The following is a 20,502-nucleotide window of genomic DNA, read 5'->3' on the forward strand; positions in this document are numbered from 1 at the left end:
AAGAGATCCTCTAGGAAAGCAAATCAATTTGGGGGCCTGCCTAGAGACACAGATTTTCCCGAGAGGGTTTTTTGTTCAGTGTGAGTTCCGTTCTACCCTGGCCTAATGAAAAGACCACACAAAGACAAACTTCCAATTCAAGCTGGGCTCCTCTGCTCACCAAAGGCCTTGCACAGACTAATAACTGGTACTAATATTGCAAGGGGCTCTGGATGCCTAGGCGAGCCTCAGAAATAGCCTGGGTTGCAGACTGAGAATTCCAAGTAGGGATCGAGGTGTGGTAATAGCAAAAATTAAAAATAGCAAACATTTTTAATGTATGTTTTGATGATGTCAGTATGTGCCAAGCACCCATCTAAGCATTTTATGTATATTAATTTAATCCTAATAATCCTATGAAGTTTGTACAGTTATCATCCCTATTTTGCCCTGGTATATTCACTAGGTCTGCATTATGTCACTTTTGAAACTACCATCCTAATATGCCATCCTTCCTGCCTCCTATTATCCTGGAAAACATGAAGGAAGCACTGAGTTCCATAAAAACTAGATCACTACTATCAATATCTACCATCCAAGTAATTCAATAATTATCAAACTAAAAGTCTGATGCTTTTTCCTACAACAAATTCCTCTTGCAAGATATTAACTTACTATTTCAGAAAAAGTAAGAATTTACACACTCCTTACAATAATAAGACCTCAAAGAAAAGGAATCAAAACTACCTGAACTTCCAGGGATTCTTCTAAGCACCTCTCAGTTAAAACCAAGTAGTATTCCAGAAACATACCTGTTGGAGCCATCTTTCATACGGACTTTGGCGTAAAGAACATCCACCATGCCAGGATCATCATTCATGTATTCTATCCCTGCCATCTCTACTTCCAGGGGTTTGCCCCCAGAAATGTCACTGCAAAGGAAAAAACATTAGATTTTTTATAACTGTTTTAAGTTAAGAGGGCTATTATATTTTGAAACATGGTTAATATAGTCAAATATTACAAAAATGAAGTTGTTGAGGGTTTTTTTAACTAACATGAGTTAACAGTCCTTCTAATTTCAAAATTGATACATGTTTAATGAACACAAACTAGAACCACAAGTATTTCCAAAGTCACACTGTATCTATCCCAATACCAGTTTATTAGCATGTCTAAGAAATGTCTCAGAAAAGGCCAAGTGATGACAGTTCTGATTGACGAAGACATTTACTACGTTGCCCATTTCTCTGGTTTTACCTTATTATTTCTACAAATTGCAGACAGTATTTTACTCATATAACAACAGTGAAGGTGCAAACTGGTATCACATCTTTAAGAGCAATTTGGCAATATTTATAAAAAGCTTTCAAGAATAGAAAAACTGGGCTTCCCTGGTGGCGCAGTAGTTGAGAGTCCACCTGCCGATGCAGGGGACACGGGTTCGTGCCCCAGTCTGGGAGGATCCCACATGCCATGGAGCGGCTGGGCCCGTGAGCCATGGCCACTAAGCCTGCGCATCCGGAGCCTGTGCTCCGCAACGGGAGAGGCCACAACAGTGAGAGGCCCGCGTACCAGAAAAAAAAAAAAAGAATAGAAAAACTTTGCCCAAGTAATTCAATTTCTAGGAGCCAAACCCGAGGAAATAATTACAAATTCAGGTACATATCCAACCACAGCCAATAAAGGAAAGCTCTTTCAGAAGAATTCCAACTGATAAATGTAGAGATAATGATGGAATTAGAATATCACCATTTTGCAACTCCTGATGAAATATTTAATCAATTCCATTATTCATGCAAAAGATGGGGATAAAAATTTTAATATATATACATATTTGTATGCTTGTACATACATAAAATCTCTGAAAGGATATAATACAAAGAAACTGCTAAAATCTGTTGCCTTCAGAGAGAGGAGATCAGGGTGCTTGGTGGGATAACAGTAGGAAGGAAACTCTTCACTGCATATCCTTTGTACTTTAAAATTTTTGAACCATGTAAATGTATTATTCATTAAAAAGTTAAAATAAAAAAATATATGCAAAAGAAGCCAAACACAGAAAGTGTATATACTGCACATATATGCAAAAGAAGCCAAACGCACAAGTGTATATACTGAATGATTCTATTTATATGACATTAGAGAACAAGCACATTTAATCTGTGGTAACAGAAATCAGAACAGCAGTTACTTTTGGGAGAAGTGAATTTACTGGAAAAGAGCATGAAGGAACTTCCTAGGGTGATGGCAATGTTCTACATTTTGATTTGGGTGAAGTTACATGGGTGTACACATTTATCAAAATTCATCAACTTCACTTAACATCTGTGCATTTTACTGTAAGTAAATTAAACCTCAAAGAAAAAAATACATATATGCAAACAAAAAAGCGTGTGAGTACATGCCCCAAAGTATTAATAGTAATTATCTTCAGGTAATATTACAAGTTATATTTTGTTTATCTGCAATTTTTTTTTTTTGGACGCACTGCTCGCCCTGCGGGATCTTAGTTCCCCGACAAGGGACAGAAACCGTGCCCTTGGCGGTGAAAGCATGGAGTCCTAATGATTGGACAGCCAGAGAATTCCTGTTTATCTGCAATTTTTAGCTTTTCTAAAGCTAACATGTATTCCTTTTATGTTAAGTAAAATCCACCATCCTGCTTTCTTCCCAGGCCCCTTAAATAGACTTATGCTTCAACTAGTAAAGGCCTTGCTGGGCCAACCTGAAACCCAGCTAAAAATCAGCTCACCAAACAGTCTTCTCCAAGCCCCATGAGGCCAGGGACCCTATCCATCTTTTCTACTCCTATATCCCCAGCACTTCGGACAGTGCCTTATATAAAATGGGTACTCCATAAATCTCTGATAAACATTGATTGGATGTACCACTATAAAGGGAGAAGATGTCCTGAACAATTTTGAGAATGTGGACACACGCCTATATTGTCATTGAATAAAATGTGGTACTGGCTCAAAGACAACAGACTGTTAGGATTAATCAAAAAATAATTCCAAATAAGGCAAAACAAAAAAGTTTTCTTGATATTTAATTGAGGCCCAGGGAGATCCTTTTATAGCCTAGGAATCCTAATGGTAAAAGATTCCCTTAAAACACCAAGGCGGGGCTTCCCTGGTGGCGCAATGGTTAAGAATCCACCTGCCAATGCAGGGGACACGAGTTCGAGCCCTGGTCCGGGAAGATCCCACATGCCACGGAGCAACTAAGCCCGTGTGCCACAACTGCTGAGCCTGCGCTCTAGAGCCTGCGAGCCACAACTACTGAAGCCCGTGTGCCTAGAGCCTGTGCTCCCCAACAAGAGAAGCCCGCGCAATGAGAAGCCCGCGCACCACAGTGAAGAGTAGTCCCCGCTCACAGCAGCTAGAGAAAGCCCGCTTGCAGCGAGAGACCAACATAGCCAAAAATAAATAAATTAAATAAATAAATTTAAAAAAAAAAACAAAACACCAAGGCCATTATTACTGCACAGGACCAGATTTTTTTAAGAAACTAAATAACTCAACTATTTTAGACAGGTACTTGAATGAGAAAAATTACGACCTTGATCATAAGTATCCCTATAACCACCTCCAATAAGTGGGATATTCCAAAACACAAGTCAAGCTCTGAATTATTATCTGATTGAAGTCTTTAGCTTCAATCAACAATACAAACTTCCCTGGTGGCACAGTGGTTAAGAATCCGCCTGCCAATGCAGGCGACACGGGTTCAAGCCCTGTTCCAGGAAGATCCCACATGCCACGGAGCAACTAAGCCCATGTGCCACAACTACTGAGCCCATGTGCCACAACTACTGAAGCCCGTGCGCCTAGAGCCTGTGCTCTGCAACAAGAGAAGCCACCGCAATAAGAAGTCCGTGCACCGCAACCAAGAACAGCCCCCGCTTGCCGCAACTAAAGAAAGCCTGCGTGCAGCAACGAAGACGCAATGCAGAAATAAATAAATAGATAGATAGATAGATAGATAGATAGATAGATAGATAGATAGATAAGTAGCCAGCCAATACAGGGTATCTCCATTTCTAGTTATAGCCAAAGAATTCAATATGAAAGACTGCCATTAAATCCTATCAAAGGGCAGTGAACAAAACTTTTGGGAAAAAAAAATTTAATACTAAATATACATTCCTCTATGTTTTTTCAGCTCTAACCTTGCATAGTTAGATCACCAGAAAGCACCATACCACTGGTTTAGTTTCCCACTAAAATGTTTTTACTGGGTTATATTTAATGTTACACCCTCAATTTCCAGGGGTCAATACAAGAAAGAGCAATGTGAACAATGTTTTTATATCTTCTGCCAAACTCCTGTTGAAGACACAGCTCATCATCATCTGGGTTCTTTATGTTAAGATTTATACAACTTTTTCTTGGGTTGAGAACCAGAAAAGGATTCTCTCCTGAAAAATTATGTTCCTTTTTATCAGATAAGAACTATAATAATTGGTGTTTTCCTTTCTGGAATTTAGTGTGTGTGTGTGTGTGTGTGTGTGTGTGTGTGTGTGTGTGTGTGTGTGTGTGTGTGTTTTGGGGCCACATTGCACGGCTTGCGGGATCTTAGTTCCCCCACCAGGGATCAAACCTAGGGTCCTGGCAGTGAAAGTGCCAAGTCCTAACCACTGGACTGCCAAGAATTCCCATAGTTCAAGTATACTGATGCTTGAAAACACCACTAAATGTTAAAGTTCTAGTACAATTATTATCTCACCTCAGTTTTTAGACAGAATTTTCTTCCCATTCCATCTTTATGGTTTCTAATCTGTCTGACTTTTTTTTTTTTTTTTTTTTTTTTTTTTTGCGGTATGCGGGCCTCTCACTGTTGTGGCCTCTCCCGTTGCGGAGCACAGGCTCCGGACGCGCAGGCCCAGCGGCCATGGCTCACGGGCCCAGCCGCTCCACGGTTTATGGGATCCTCCCAGACCGGGGCACGAACCCGTATCCCCTGCATCGGCAGGCGGACTCTCAACCACTGCGCCACCAGGGAGGCCCTGATCTGTCTGACTTTAACATTTCTTTTGTATATATGTCCTCACTCTAAACTACCTCAAACCACTGGAATTAGATGCGGCACCAAAAACAAAACAATGAAACAAATTCAACGTCTGCCTTACAAGTAGAAACAAACTCTTTCAACCTATCCCTAGGATTTATCAAGAGGGAGAATTAAAGAGCGGGAGAGAATCCAATGGTTTGCCTGATATATGCTCTTTGTCTTGGTGACCAAACTATTCCACCTGGGATACCACTGAGCACACTCTTCAATGGAGAGACATATGAGGCAATAATTAGAGACATTTGTCCATGGGTATTTTTCCTCTTCTTCTCTCCTCATTCTTGTCCCTTTTTAACTTCTTATTTGGTTTTACTTCAGGCCTACTGGGAACACTTAGGTATGAGTAGAGTGTTACCGGAGCTAAAGAAGAGCTGCACGTTTGTCAGACTATATACTCAGAGACATGGCACTGTTTGTGTTCGACATATCACAAAGAAAAGTCACAAGGGACACATTTAATGCTTCAGCACATACTGAACATTGTGAATAATTCATTTGAAATCTACACAGCTACATGAGCCTTTAGCCTAAGAATTGAAATCAAAGTTCTATTTCTGGTCAGGTGACATACCTTAAACTCAAATACCACCCCCAAATTTAAAATGAACATTCAACTACCCATTTCTTTAAAATATCTATGTATCACCACAATTTTAATTAAATGCCAATATAGCCACATTTAATACCTCAATTTAAAAAGCCATTAAATTAAGCTACAGCATGTTATATAGTAGACTATTCATTTCCAATGTTTTCCACCTTTATATTTTAATTTGCAATCTTTACATCATAAAAGGTTCAGGTTAGAAATGCAATTATTTATTGACATTTTTTTCTAAGCATACCAAGTACAAAGACTGAGATGGAAGATCAAGAATAAGGAAGAAAAAGGAGTTAGGTAATACATTTTACACCAGGGCTTTATTATAAGTATCCTTTTTTTGTTTTTTTAGGAGATCTTTCTTCCTTTTAGGAAAATAAGGCACTTCTGGACAATACAAACAACCAATTCTGATTCTCACCCCCCTAGCCAATCAAGTAGATTAATTTTGCACTATATACTTTTTTTTTTTTTTTTTTTTTTTTTTGCGGTACGCGGGCCTCTCACTGTTGTGGCCTCTCCCGTTGCAGAGCACAGGCTCCGGACGCGCAGGCTCAGCAGCCACGGCTCAGGGGCCCAGCTGCTCCACGGCACGTGGGATCTTCCCAGACCGGGGCACGAACCCGTGTCCCCTGCATCGGCAGGCGGACTCTCAACCACTGAGCCACCAGGAAAGCCCTGCACTACATACTTTTAAAACAAGTGTGTATAACAGAGGGAGGTGAGAGAAGAAGGCTGGGAAGGCCTGCTTTACTTGCTGGTTTCAAACCTTTCCAGCTTTTTGAAAAGAGCAACTTAAAGCAATTTTTGCCTGCATTGCAGATTTTTGGCAGGGTAACGTGTCCTATTTCAAAAGCTTTGCTGAATTTGAAAAACTACAATTACTGTTTTCATTCCTGTCATGTCAAAAATTCTTAGGAACTATTAAGGCTGCTCTTCATTCCCTATGCACACCAACTCTGACACGCTTAAAGGGTTCAGATTTGGCATTTAGTCACAAAAGATACCAAGAGACATAAAAGGGAGGAACTCAACTTAATCCTCACATAGCTCAGGATAAGGCTTCAGTGATTAAAATCCTGTGACCTGATTTTCATAAGGTAAAAAACCAAATACTTCTCTGAACAAATATTTTATCCGCCTTTAATTTTTTTGTTAGCAGGATTATCCTAATGGCAGTCAAAAAATGCAGCTGCTTTCAGTTTTGTTTAGCAAAAAGTAATCTGGGAAGTTAAAGTATCAGAAGTGATTTTTAAACAAGGTAAAATTGCTCTGCTTTGTAAGGTAAAGCATAAAATTTTATTTTATGCAAGGAAAACTGTAAATATCTAATTACAAACACCAAATTATTTTGAATTTTAGGTAAGACAGAAAACAGTTGCCCATCACTATGCAAAGAACAAGACAAAGAAGTGTTCTTTGCTGTTTGAAATTCAGAAAGAATAGGCAGCTGCAAACACGGATCAGCTTATGATTTTGCTCAAGAAAAGTATTTTGTCTTCAAAACAATTAATGGAAAAAAAGAGAACTGGCCCACAAATAAGTCTTTGTATTACAGTTTCATATACAACATAACTCGAGAAAAAATTTAAATCCTTTTACCTTGTTTTACCCAATGAACCAGGTAACCCACTTCTACAAGGCCATGTCAGAATAGTATAGGACTTGTATTTTACAATTGAATAAAAATAAAACTATTCAAGTGAGTTAATTTTCAAGTTCCTCTTGTTTTGCTTCAATCTTAAGTACAAGGAGCAAAGGAAGGGGGGCTCAGAAGAGATGATCCTTTGAAACAGAGCTGTTAGGTCAGATGTAAATGCAAATTAAAATCTTACAGTAAAAAGAGTAACAACTCTGCCGTCAGAACAGCAGTGTTTTCCCTGAGCCAAAACCGACTGCTTGGACAGTTTTTGGTATCCTTACTGACTCAAACAAAACTACCTTTATTTAAAAAAAGAAAATTAAAGACTGCATTTCTGAAATACAGTGAAGACTCTCCTATGGAATCATGTTATAATGTTTGAGTTACTATGGTAAGCGCAATAACGGCCCTCCAAAGATGCCCATGTTCTACTCTTTGGAATTTGTAAATATACTACCTTACATGGCACAGAGGGTTTTACAGATGTGATTAAGGCCAAAGAGTTTAAGGTGGGGAGATTACTCTGGATTATCTGAGTGGGCTCAATTAAATCACACACATCCTTAAAAGCAGAGAACCTGTCCCTGCTGTGGCCAGAGAGAGATGTAACAGACTGAGGGTCAAACAGATGCAACATTGTTAGTTCTGAAGATGGAGGAAGGAGGCTACTAGCCAAGTACTGTGGGTGGCCTCTAAATCAGGACTTTAAAGACAAGGAAATAAGATTCTTCCCTAGAGCCTCCAGAAAGGAACACAACCCTGCCAGTAACTTGATTTTAGCCCAGTGAAACCCCTATCAGATTTCTGCCCCACAGAATGTAAGATTATAAATTTGTGTTGTTTTAAGCCACCAAGGTTGTAGTAATGTGTTACAGCAGCACAGAAAGCTAATACAGTAGCCTACACTCTTCTATAGATAATGAAGAGAATCTCCTTTTTGAGAAAATAATGGGATGTCCTTGTTAAAGAACAAAATTTGCCAACTGAACTGGTAAAATTTAAGGTAGAGCCTTTCCACACAAATCTGTAAATATATGCTTTAAATCCATTTTAAACCTTTTAGACAATAATCCAATGTTAAGTGTTACAAACGGGTGAGTCAACAAATTTTGTTCCCATGTCACCCAGCTCCCTAGTCCAAAAACAAGTCTGTGATACCAGAAAGAAGCCAGTACAGGGTGACCACCCTTCCCCACTCCTGTGGATTACTCACTCAATGAATTCCTCTTTACACTGCTGTAGCATCTCACATGTCTGCTGGATCTCTTGCTCACTCAAAAGCACCAACATCCCAATAGTTAGGTGAAGTTTTTTAGGATTCTGGAAAATGGTGCTATCAACCCCGTGATCCTATTATCAAAGGGAGAAAAACAAGAAACTCAGCCCATACAAAAGTACATGGTAGGAACAGAATTGAGTGCAGAGAAATTAAACCCACATATCCATGACCAACTGATTTTCAACCAGGCTGCCAGGACAATTTAATGGGGAAAGAAGAGTCTCTTCAACAAATGATTTTGGGACAACTGAATATCTACATGCAAGAGAATGATGTGAACCCATACCGTATACTACATACAAAACCTATGTCAAAATGGATCAATGATATAAGAGCTAAAACCATAAAATCATAAAACTCTTAGAAGAAAAAGAGAGGAAAATCTCCATGACCTTGGATTTGGCAATCGATTCTTAGATATGACACCAACAGTATGGTAACAAGAGAAAAATCAGATAAGTTAGACTTCAAACTTTAAAACTTCTGTGTATCAAAGGACTACCAAGAAAGTGAAAAAGACACCATCACAACACTGTTAATCAACTATACCACAATATAAAGTAAAAAGTTAAAAAAAAATAAAGTGAAAAAGACAACCTACAGAATGGGATATTTGCAAACCATATATCTGACAAGGGTCATATAGTATCCATAATATATAAAGAGCACGTACAAAGCTCAACAACTAAAAGACAACTCGATTTAAAGAAAGAAAACGGGACTCCTCTGGTGGCACAGTGGTTAAGAATCCGCCTGCCAATGCAGGGGACATGGGTTCAAGCCCTGGTCCGGGAAGATCCCACATGTCACAGAGCAACTAAGCCCATGCGCCACAACTACTGAGCCTGTGCTCTAGAGCCCGCAAGCCACAACTACTGAGCCCACATGCCACAACTACTGAAGCCTGCACGCCTAGAGCCCGAGCTCCAAAACAAGAAAAGCTACCGCAATGAGAAGCCCATGCACCACAACGAAGAGAAGCCCCCGCTCGCCACAACTAGAGAAACCTTGCATGCAGCAACGTAGACCCATCAACGAAGACCCAATGCAGCCAAAAATTAATTAATTAATTAATTAATTAATTTTTAAAAAGAAAAAGAAAAAGGACTTGAGTAGATATTTCTCCAAATAAGAAATACAAATGGCCAACAAGCACATGAAGATGTTCAACTTCTTCAGTCATTAAGAGAAATGCAAATCAAAGCCACAATGAGGTACCATTTCACACCAATCAGGCTGCCTATAATCAAAAAAGTGGAAAACAAGTGCTGGCAAGGATGTGCTTCATGGGTATGGGATTCCCCTTTGGGGTGATGAAAACATTTGGAATGATACAGAGTTGGTAGTTACACAACACTGCTAATGCACAAAAGGCCACTGAATCATTCATTTTAAAATGGTTAATTTTATGTTAGGCAAATTTCACTTCAATAAAGAAATATTTTTTTAAAAAATGAACTGGTAGCCTGACAAAATGTTATGCCCAGGAAAAACAGAATGCTACATAATTACAGGTTTTAAGAATAGCTTTTGTTCCTCATCAGCTTTATTAGTTCCAGAGCAACTGGGCCTCTTATGGGCTTCCCCAAAGATAATATACTCTTTATAAAAAACAGTTTCTATCTTAGTAGACTTTGCAGTATTTTCAGGTAAAATATTTTGTGTAAGAACAAACTGCCCCAGGCTTCCCTGGTGGCACAGTGGTTGAGAATCCGCCTGCCAATGCAGGAGACACGGGTTCGAGCCCTGGTCCAGGAAGATCCCACGTGCTGCGGAGCAACTAAGCTTGTGCACCACAACTACTTAGCCTGCCCTCTAGAGCCCACGCACCTAGAACCTGTGCTCTGCAATGAGAAGCCACCACAATGAGAAGCCAGAGCACCTCAACGAAGAGTAGCCCCCTCTCGCCACAACTAGACAAAGCCCGCGTGCAGCAATGCAGAAAGAGAGAGAGAGAGAAAAAGAGAAAGAGAGAGAAAGAAAGAAAGAAACTAACTTATTAAAAAAAGAATAAACTGTCCCAAGCAAAGATGAGTGAAAAATGAATTTGGAGAGGTATCCAGACACTGGAGTTGCCACATCAAATATGGTCATCCTTTTCTAGCATAATCATTCCTTGCACTTTAAAACTTCTGTCTCCCCCACTTTTAAACTGACAAGAAATTCACTTAGCACACAATTAACCATTTTAGAGTGTACAAAATTTAATGGTATTTAGTGTATTCACAATGTTGTACAACCACCATCTCTCTTTAGTTTGAAAACTTTTTCAGCACCCCATAAAAACACTTAATACTTATTAAATAATCACTCCCTATTTCCCATTGCTCATCCCCTGGTAACCTCTAGTTTGCTTTCTGTCTCTTCGGATTTGCCTATAATGGATATGGCAAATAAAAGGAATCATACCATATATGACCTTTGTGCCTGGCTTCTTTCACTTAGCATGTTTTCAAACTTCATTCAAGTTGCAGCATATATCAGTACTTCATCCTTTTTCGTGGCTCAATAATATTCCACTGTATGCATATAATACAGTTTGTTTATCCATTTATCCCTTGATGGTCATTTGGATTGATTCCATCTTTTGGCTATTATTAATAATGCAGCTTTAAAAAACATCTGTGGGGCTTCCCTGGTGGTGCAGTGGTTGCGAGTCCGCCTGCCGATGCAGGGGACACGGGTTCGTGCCCTGGTCCGGGAGGATCCCACATGCCACGGAGCAGCTAGGCCCGTGAGCCATGGCTGCTGAGCCTGCACGTCCAGAGCCTGTGCTCCGCAACGGGAGAGGCCACAGCAGTGAGAGGCCCACGTACCGCAAAAAAACCCAAAAAACATCTGTGTACAAGTTTCCATGTTGACATACGTTTTCAACTCTTTTGGATATATACTAAGGCGTGGAATTGCTGGGTCCTATGATGACTCTATGTTTAACTTACTGAGGAACCACCAAACTGTTTTCCACTGGAACTGAACCATTTTACATTCCAAGCAGCAACGTACGAGGGTTCCTATTTCTCTACACTTTCACCGACACTTAATATTTTCCTTTTTAAATTTTACTATAGTCATCCTAGTAGGTGTAAAGTGGTATCACATTGTGGTTTTGATTTGCTTCTCACTATTGACCAATGATGCTGAACATCTTTTCATGTCTCTGTTGGACACTTGTACATCCCCTTTGAAGAAATGTCTATTTAAATCCTTTGCCCATTTTCTGTCTTTTTATTGTTGAGTTATAAGGATTCTTTATATATTCTGATAGTAGTCCCATATCAGATCATGAACCCCTTTTGAAGATAATTAGGTCTCAAATTTCATTAAACTCATTTTGCAAATGAAGACAAGAAAAAAAAAGTTGTGAATCTTATCCTCCAACAGGAGCAAAGCAGGAATTCTTCTATCTCTGAATTACAAGTTCTTATCCCATAATCTGATCCCTGGACTAATAAACCATCCCAAAGGCAGAAAAATGTATTTATCAAATGCAGATAGCTTATATCCTGCTCTTGGTTTGCCTAAGACTGCCTGATTTTTGCCTTGGCAAGAGGAATTAATAGATTATTCATTTTCTAAGTGTTAATGGAGCTTGAGCTATTTTTACATCTGATTAAGAGTTTTATAATTCTACACATCAACCCAAACTGCCTCATTTAATGAAAGTGATTTTAAGGAACAATCAACTTTAAATGTGTCAAGGAAGGCTAAGTGCAATGCTTATCATCCCAGCTGCTGTAATTCTTGGCAGAATCTGTCACTTTAGAAAGGCATGCAAAGCCCCCCAAATGATTCCAATATGTACAACCCCATCCCAAACTACAGTTGAGAATTGCTCCCTTAATAATAAGAGCTAATATTTCTTGAGCCTTACTCTGCCCTAGGCATTTCTTATGAACTTTATATACACAAACACCCTATGAGCAAAGTATTGGGTCAGCCAAAAAGTTTTTCCATAAGATCTTACGGAAAAAACCAAATGAACTTTTTGGCCAACCCAATAGTATTATCCCCATTTTACAGATGAGGAAACTGAGGCACAGAGAAATAAAGCCACTTTCCCAAAGTAACACTGTTAGGAAAGGATGAAGTTAAAATTCAAACCCAGGTAGTCAGGCCCCAAAGCCTACACTTTTGATCAATATTACTCTGCCTCTCTAGTAATAGTTGCCCAAAGGACTCTGGAACAACGAGGCCATCACCCAGAGGCAAGGTATTATACATTTCAACAAAACTCACACAATAGTCTGATCACCAGACTAGTCCTGAAAACAAGACAAATATAATTCCATGAAAAGTAATTTTAACCCTTGTCTTTTCTGAGATACGAGCATCAAAAGCATAAGCATAACCCATAAAGAAGAAAAAAAGGATTAACTGAACTTGATCAAAGTTAAAAACTTGTGCTTCAAAAGATACATTAGGAAAGTGAGAAGACAAGCCACAGAGAAAAAACTATTTGGGAGAAAAATATTTGCAAATCATATATCTGATAAATATAAACATTTAAAAATTTTTAAAAATTCAATAATAAAATGATATACAATCCAATTTAAAAATGAGCAGAGTATCTGAATAGACATTTCACCAAAGAAGATACACTAATGGCTAATAAACATATGAAAAGATGTTGAACATCATTAGTCTTTTAGGAAATGCAAATCAACACCAAAATGAGACATCACTTCATACTCACTAGAATGACTATAATCAAAAAGACAGACAATAACAAGCACTGGTGAGGATATGGAGAAACTGAACTGCTGAATACATTGCTGGAAGGAATGTAAAATGGTGCAGCCCCTTTGGAAAACAGTTTGGCAGTTCCTCAAGAAGTTAAACGTGAATTTTCAGTACAACCCAGACGTTTCATTCCTAGGACTCTACTCAAGAGAAATGAAGATGTAGGTCCACATAAAAACTTGTAAGTGCATGTCACAGCAGTATTATTTATAAGAACTGAAAAGTGGAAGTAATCCAAATGTCTATCAACTGGTGAAGGGATAAACAAAATTTAGTACAGTCATACAACGAAATACTACTGGGCAACATACACATGTAATAATATGAATAAACTACAAAAACAATAAATAAGTAAAAGAAGCCAGATGCAAAAGCTACATGTTATATGATTCCATTTATGTGAAATATTTAGAAGAGGCAGATCTGTAGAGACTGAAAGCCAGATGGTTGCCTGGGGTTAGGGCTGGGACTGTAAATAGGCATAAGGAACATTTCTGGAGTGACAGAAATGTTCCAGAAATACAGTTAGATTATGGTTATGATTGCACAACTCCGTAAATTTACTAAAAATGATTGAACTGTACACTTGAAATGGGTGGGTTTTTTGGTATGTAAACTGTACCTCAATAAAGCTGTTAAATATAAAAATGTGTATGCCTTTTCTTTTTAAGAGCATTTTAGCAATCCTGAAACAAGTTTTCACCTATAACTCAACCCGCTGAGAGCTATCCTCATGGGATAGTTTACTTGACCTCTGATCAACTCTTATTTGACCTTTTGTATTTGATGACTTCCCAAAGGTCTTTCAACATATAATGTTAAAAACACCATGTACACACAGAAATCTTTGTGGATGGCAAAGCTGTTATCTCAAACCACTGAGGCAAATATGATTTTTGTTAATAAATGATACTGGGGCAACTGGACAGCCATTTGGAAAAAGAATAAAATTATATTCATTCATTACACCAGACAGAAGAATAAACTCCAAATTAAAGACTGAAACGTAAAAAAACAAACTATACAAGAAAACAAAATGGGTAAATTCCTCTTTAACCTGGATGTAGAAAAAGGCTGTCAAACTAAGACTAGAAATCCTGATGCAATAAGACCAATAAATTTGATTACTTAAAAAGAGAAAACTTTTACATGGTAAAAAATATAAGCAAAGTTAAAAGACAAACAAGACACTAGAAGAAAATACTTGCAACATATATCACAGATAAAGGGTTAATATCTCTAATATATAAAGAGCTTTTAAAAATCAAAGGAAAATGACTAAAAATGCTACTGAGCAATAGACAAAAGACAAGAGACACTTCACAAAGATAAAAATGACTCAAACATGGGAAGATGTACATGGTTATTACGTAAAAAAATTCTAATTCTCAGGAAATATATATTGAGGCGTTAGGGGTAAAGGGTCATGACATATGCAATGCACTTTAAAGTAGTTCAGAAAGAATGAAAAATGAGAAAGAGAGAATGATAAAACAAAGTAAAATATTAACAACAAGTGAATCTGAGTAGAGTACTATCCTTAGTCTTATAACTTTCCTGTGAGTTTAAAATTATTAGTATCCTACTGTTACTACGACAAATTACCACAAACTTAGTGGTTTAAACCAACATAAATTTATTATCTTACTACCTAGAAAAAAGAAGCTCTAGAACTTTTCTTCCCTTACCTTTTTCTTTGGGAGCCTACCACTTCAGTCAACTTGAGTTCCCTGGCCACAAAAATAGTAAATACTGGGAAACAAAACAGAGAGAACACAAAAGAGCAAGGAAAGGAACACATGGGATACCTAAAGGCAACATAAACTGAAGTCTTTGGGGGAATTCTGAGTCATAACAGTTCAAACAGGCTTTAACTGTATTGTAGATTATATAATGCACATGAAACCCTACTGGACAGTCTTTTAATAAATGGAGAAACACCCTAAATTTTACCCTGCCTAGGAATGCCATCTACCAAGAAAAGCTTTTCTCTTACTGAACTATCTAAATTTAATGTGGAACCAAACAATCTTCAAGGCGATGACATAGATCTCTAGAGCCACTATTTTTCTTTGCTTGGAATATATCCTATTTCTACCCGCAAGCTTCTTCACTGAAATGAATACAGGCCAACAACAAATTCTTTTCTCCAGGGGTTTAATTACACTGGGCCCTGCTCCAAGTTCACCATTACTCGGAGCCGGAACTATTTTCCTTCGTTAGGTTGGCCACCCAGGCTGGCGCCTGAAAATTCTAACAGTGGTGACCTTCCACCCAGCAAGCAGAAGCAAAGGGTGAAGTAACAGGAATTTCCTAGGGTGGTTCTATCTAGATTGGGGGGTTGGGTTCTTTATGGCTAAGTCACATCTATGAGCCTCAATTTCTTTATTTGTTAAATAAGACCTCATCTAAGGAAAAAATGCATGCAAAAGCTACCTCCACAGAAAGCTTATGTGCAGGCCTAAGCCCCAGTTCAGAGTTCAAAGTCGAGTTCTAACTCAGCAGTCCTAGGTGCAAGACCTTAACCCTCTCATTCAAACTGCAGCTCCATGATTTATCAGCAGTCACCACATGATCACAGTGCCTTCACTGATTTCACTTTTAATCCAGCTCTCGGCGTCCACGGGGGCAGAACTGCTGGCAGTGCTCTCAGAATGAACAATTAACAAGGAATAGTGAAATCTAAAAATGTCATGCTTGGGGAAAAGGCCAGTAGAGAGAAGTACGGATTAACCCACTTTTTTTCCCTTAAAGCCCCAGTAAGAACTCAAACCATTCTGTCCACACAGTTGGGATATAACATAGGTACATCTGCCAGAGCTATCAGCTGGCAGAAGTGAAGCCTCTCTTCAGACTCAGATCCCAAAGGTCATGCTCCATCACATGAGAGTTAAGAAAAGAATGCCTATGAATCTGATCCAAATGTGTAGCACCCAGAACATATATAATTTACAGCACTTGGCCTTGACAGTACGTGCTGAGAGCCAGAAACAAAAAAAGTAATCCTCAAATTATATTCACATATATCATCTTCCAGGAATTCCAGGCATAACAAAGGTTTGGGATTTAGGTACAAAAGGCTTCTAACCTGGAATAGAGTTTAGGGTTCTAATTCCAACTCTGCTATAAACCAGCTATGATCAAGGCAAACCATCTCACTTCTTTAGACCTTGGTTTCCTTCTCTGTAAGATGAGGGAGATGGCCCAGTTTACCTCTAACTCAAAGGTCCTATAGATTTTTTACATGCTCTCACAAAACCTATAAATAAGTACGAAACAGGTATTTGTGAGGGGTCTACCAATTCACTTCCTGATATCCTATGCAAGGAAAAAGAGGAAATAAGTACGGAAGCCTTCCCCTATGCTCATTATATTTTCTTTCTTTCTTATGGCCAAATCCCAGACAATCACTCCTGGGTGGGTGATATATACCTCATTCACATAGAAAAGTTATTCATATCAGACTGGTGAAAAGAGCATTTGGCTTTGCAACCAGATAGGCCTGGTTTCAAATTCTATTTCTGCTACCTATCCATAGTATTACTTGAGGTGAGTTACTCACTGCTCTGAAACTCAATTTCATCATCTCTAAAACACACATTTCCTTCTCAGGGTTGTTCTGAAGCTTCTGGCACATAGTAGTATGGAATAAATACAGGCTTTCCCCCTTCTTGCTTTTTATATGAATACGCCACACTCTAAACAAATGCCATCTTTACTCTTCCTTTTAAAGCACCCTCAAGAGCTAATTAGGCTCTGCTGAGTCATTTCTATTCTTTAAGACTGTTCACAAATGCTGACTTTGATTTGAGCGTCTCTGTAGGTTATTAATCAAATAATTGTTACGCTGAATAAGCTTCAGAAAACAGGGTTTTGACTCCTCTATCTTATAAATTCTATCCAGACATAATTACAGGAAAGTGGAGAGGCTCTTAAAAACAAAGGACAAATATTCAAGGATCAGCTTTTACAGTGACCAGAAAAAATGAATGTTCTCACGCATGGTCTAAATATCCTTACCTACCTGAAAAGGAGCAAAAAGCATCTCCCCTTAACTAAAGGATACATCTCTCTTATGTTGATAAGCACAATGAATAGTTAAACATACTTTTCTAAAAACGTAACTATTCCTCTAGAAGCTACTTGTAAGCGCTAGCTGGCAATCCATCTACCAACCTACATTTATTCCCAAAGGCAGACAATGATCACTTAAACATTACTGATGAGTTAATGGTACACCTTCTATTCAAGTCAGACCCTCAGCTCCTTCCTGATGCTACGCTTACCCTCATCTCCTATACGGTAATCCGTGCTGCTATTACAACAAGAGCAAACACAATACTAACTATGCACCTTGCTCTGCTCGAAACACCTGACATTTATTAACTCATTTACTCTTCATATCAACACTAAAGGTACGTACCATTATTATCCCCACTTTAGAGAGACCTCTAAAATATCTCTGGAACATATCCCCTCCTGAATATGCCACAGGCCTTTGTCTTTTTTTTTTTTATTTATTTTATTTTTATTTATTTTTGGCTGCATTGGGTCTTTGTTGCTGTGCACGGGCTTTCTCTAGTTGTGGCGAGCGGGGGCTACTCTTTGTTGCAGTGCACGGGCTTCTCACTGAGGTGGCTTCTCTTGCTGCAGAGCATGGGCTCTAGGAGCACGGGCTTCAGTAGTTGCAGCATGTGGTCTCAGTAGTTGTGGCTCGCGGGCTCTAGAAGCGCAGGCTCATTAGTTGTGGCACACGGGCTTAGTTGCTCCACGGCATGTGGGATCTTCCCAGACCAGGGATCGAACCCATGTCCCCTGCATTGGCAGGCGGATTCTTAACCACTGCACCACCAGGGAAGCCCTTAGTCTTTTTTTTAATAGACGGTATCAATAGTCTCTAACTGGTAGCTGCCTCTCGTACCCCACTCCTTAACTCTCAATCCATCCTCCACACTGCCTTCAGAGGCATTTTTCTACAATGCTAAGTTAATCGCATTAGTCCCTACTTAAAATCTTTGCCGGTTCCTGACTATAAGATACATTCAAAATCCTTAATCCACACATGACCTTTCACAACCTGGATACCATTCACCTTTCCACTCTTGACTCCTACCTCTTCCCTAACCTACTCACTTTCCAGGTTGCAGACTTAACAAACTCCTAACTCTTACCTGAACAGAGCAGACTAGAACACCTCCATACCTTGCAAGTGCCAGTTCCTCTACCCAGAATGCTCATCCCCCTTTGCCAGAACTCTTGTTCTTCTTTCAAGACTCAATTCAAGTGTCACCTCCCTTAATAAGCCTTTTCCAACCACTGGAGAATCTCTCCTCTGTGCACCCACTGCACTCTCTCTAATAGCACTTAACTCACAGTACTGTAACTATTTCTATAAGAACACTATTTCCCTCCAGTAGAGTATGGGATCCATAGGGTAGAGTCCATTGTTAGCACAAAATATATAGCCTGGACAATGGTAGACATTTAAAAAATAGTGAATGAATGAATAAAAGATAAACACTTATTCACAACAATCATCTCCATCCAAATGGTACACTATATGAATCTTGTAACATCTCCTTTTCTTACTTTCTCACCTAACATTAGAACTCAGGAGTTCACAACTTTTATTACAGCCAAAGACAACTACAGGCACACCTTGTTTAATTGTGCTTCGCTTTACTGTGCTTCGCAGATATTATGTTTTTTACAAATTGAAGTTTTGTGGCAACTCTGAGTGGAGCAAGTCTATTGCTGCCATTTTTCCAACAGCATTATTTTTAATTAAGGTATATACATTTTTTAGACACAATACTATTGCACACTTAATAGACTACAGTAAAGTGTAAACATAACTTTCATATGCACTGGGAAACCAAAAAATTCATATGTCTCACTTTATTGCAATATTCACTTTATTGCAGTGGTCTGGAACCAAATGCGCAATATCTCCAAGGTATGCCTGTATCCGTCTTCATTCTAAATTAGTTCACAAGATAATTACAAATCCTACAACTCCCCTTACACATGAAAAATCCTAAATTATCCACTAAAGCTTTTATATATAAATTTTCTTCTTCAGTGAATAATACTAAATGGCAGAAAATAATCCTAACTTGGGGAGAGGGGATGGACCCCAAATCCATTAGCCATTTCTGCCCAGTGTCAGCCTTCACACCACAGTATGAGCAGAATGATGTAGTTTTTGTTCTATAACCTGTTCAGGTTCTCCAGGCAGCCTGAGAAATCCCCTGTTGCTTCAGACAGATCTACAAGCCTTCAGAATGCTCCACCAAACACAGTTTTGAATTACTATTTTTCATTACTGATGTGATTTTCTACTGGACCCTGCTGTGAGATAAATGGAATTATATTAGCATTACTAGCTATAGATAGATTGAGAGATATACAGGGTTTTAACACACTTCTTGAACTTGCAGACAGTGAGACATCTTTGAATCTTAATGCAAGAGAGGAAAGAGTGAAAAAATAAGGTGCAGTTCATCTGCAGATCCCATAGATGAAAAACACCTCGCTGGTGTCTGTGAGCAGCTAAATTCTACATTAAATACTCAGGCTTAGGGAGCTGAAGCACAAGGATGATGATGATGATGTCTGTAGTCAAACATTTCTTATATAATTGATCAGCACAAAGAAAAGTGATTTCAGGAAATGTTATTCTAAAAGGTAAATCCAGGGTTTCCTTAGAGAGTCAAGGATGAGGTCAAGGACAAGCATGTTACCAAATAAAGAAAGAAAAGGGGCCCACTATTTTAAAGGAAGAAAAGAGTTCAAGGAAGGGTGAGGGAAGGATAGGATGAGAGCTGGGAGTAGAAAAGTCAGCTGTATCAAAAATGTGACCCTCACAACAATGTTTTAAAATGAACATTAATAGCTACGGTAGGCAGAATTCTAAGAATGACCCTCAAAGACCCTTAACCTCATATAATCCCCTCTCCTTTGACTGTGGGTGGAACCTGTGAATGTGATATCACGGCTGCGATTATGCTAAGTTATACGGCACAGCTGACCTTAATACAGGCAGATTATCCCAGTAAGCCTGACCTATACACATGAGCTCTTTAAAAAGCAGAGTTTTCTCTGGCTGGTGGTGAAGTCAGAGACTCAAAGCACAAGCGGGATTTGACAGAAGTGAGAAGGGCCACATGTCAAGGAAACAGGGAC

At 38.9% G+C, this 20,502-nt stretch overlaps 1 protein-coding gene across 2 annotated transcripts in view; it reads right to left on the bottom strand.

Moving 5' to 3' along the window:
• The window catches only part of ASCC1 (activating signal cointegrator 1 complex subunit 1), a 93,078-nt gene that overhangs the window by 48,127 nt on the left and 24,449 nt on the right, over nt 1–20,502 (bottom strand). For both annotated transcript variants that reach the window (XM_082611001.1, XM_082611002.1), the window contains exons 6-7: nt 8,512–8,648; nt 792–911 (exon numbers count right to left, since the gene is read on the bottom strand). In XM_082611001.1, coding sequence (XP_082467127.1) covers nt 792–911; nt 8,512–8,648 — 257 coding nt within the window. The remainder of the gene's footprint in view (nt 1–791; nt 912–8,511; nt 8,649–20,502) is intronic.

The sequence above is a fragment of the Mesoplodon mirus genome (assembly GCF_964341445.2).
Source record: "Mesoplodon mirus genome assembly, chromosome: 2".
NCBI classification, from domain to species: Eukaryota; Metazoa; Chordata; class Mammalia; order Artiodactyla; family Ziphiidae; genus Mesoplodon; species Mesoplodon mirus.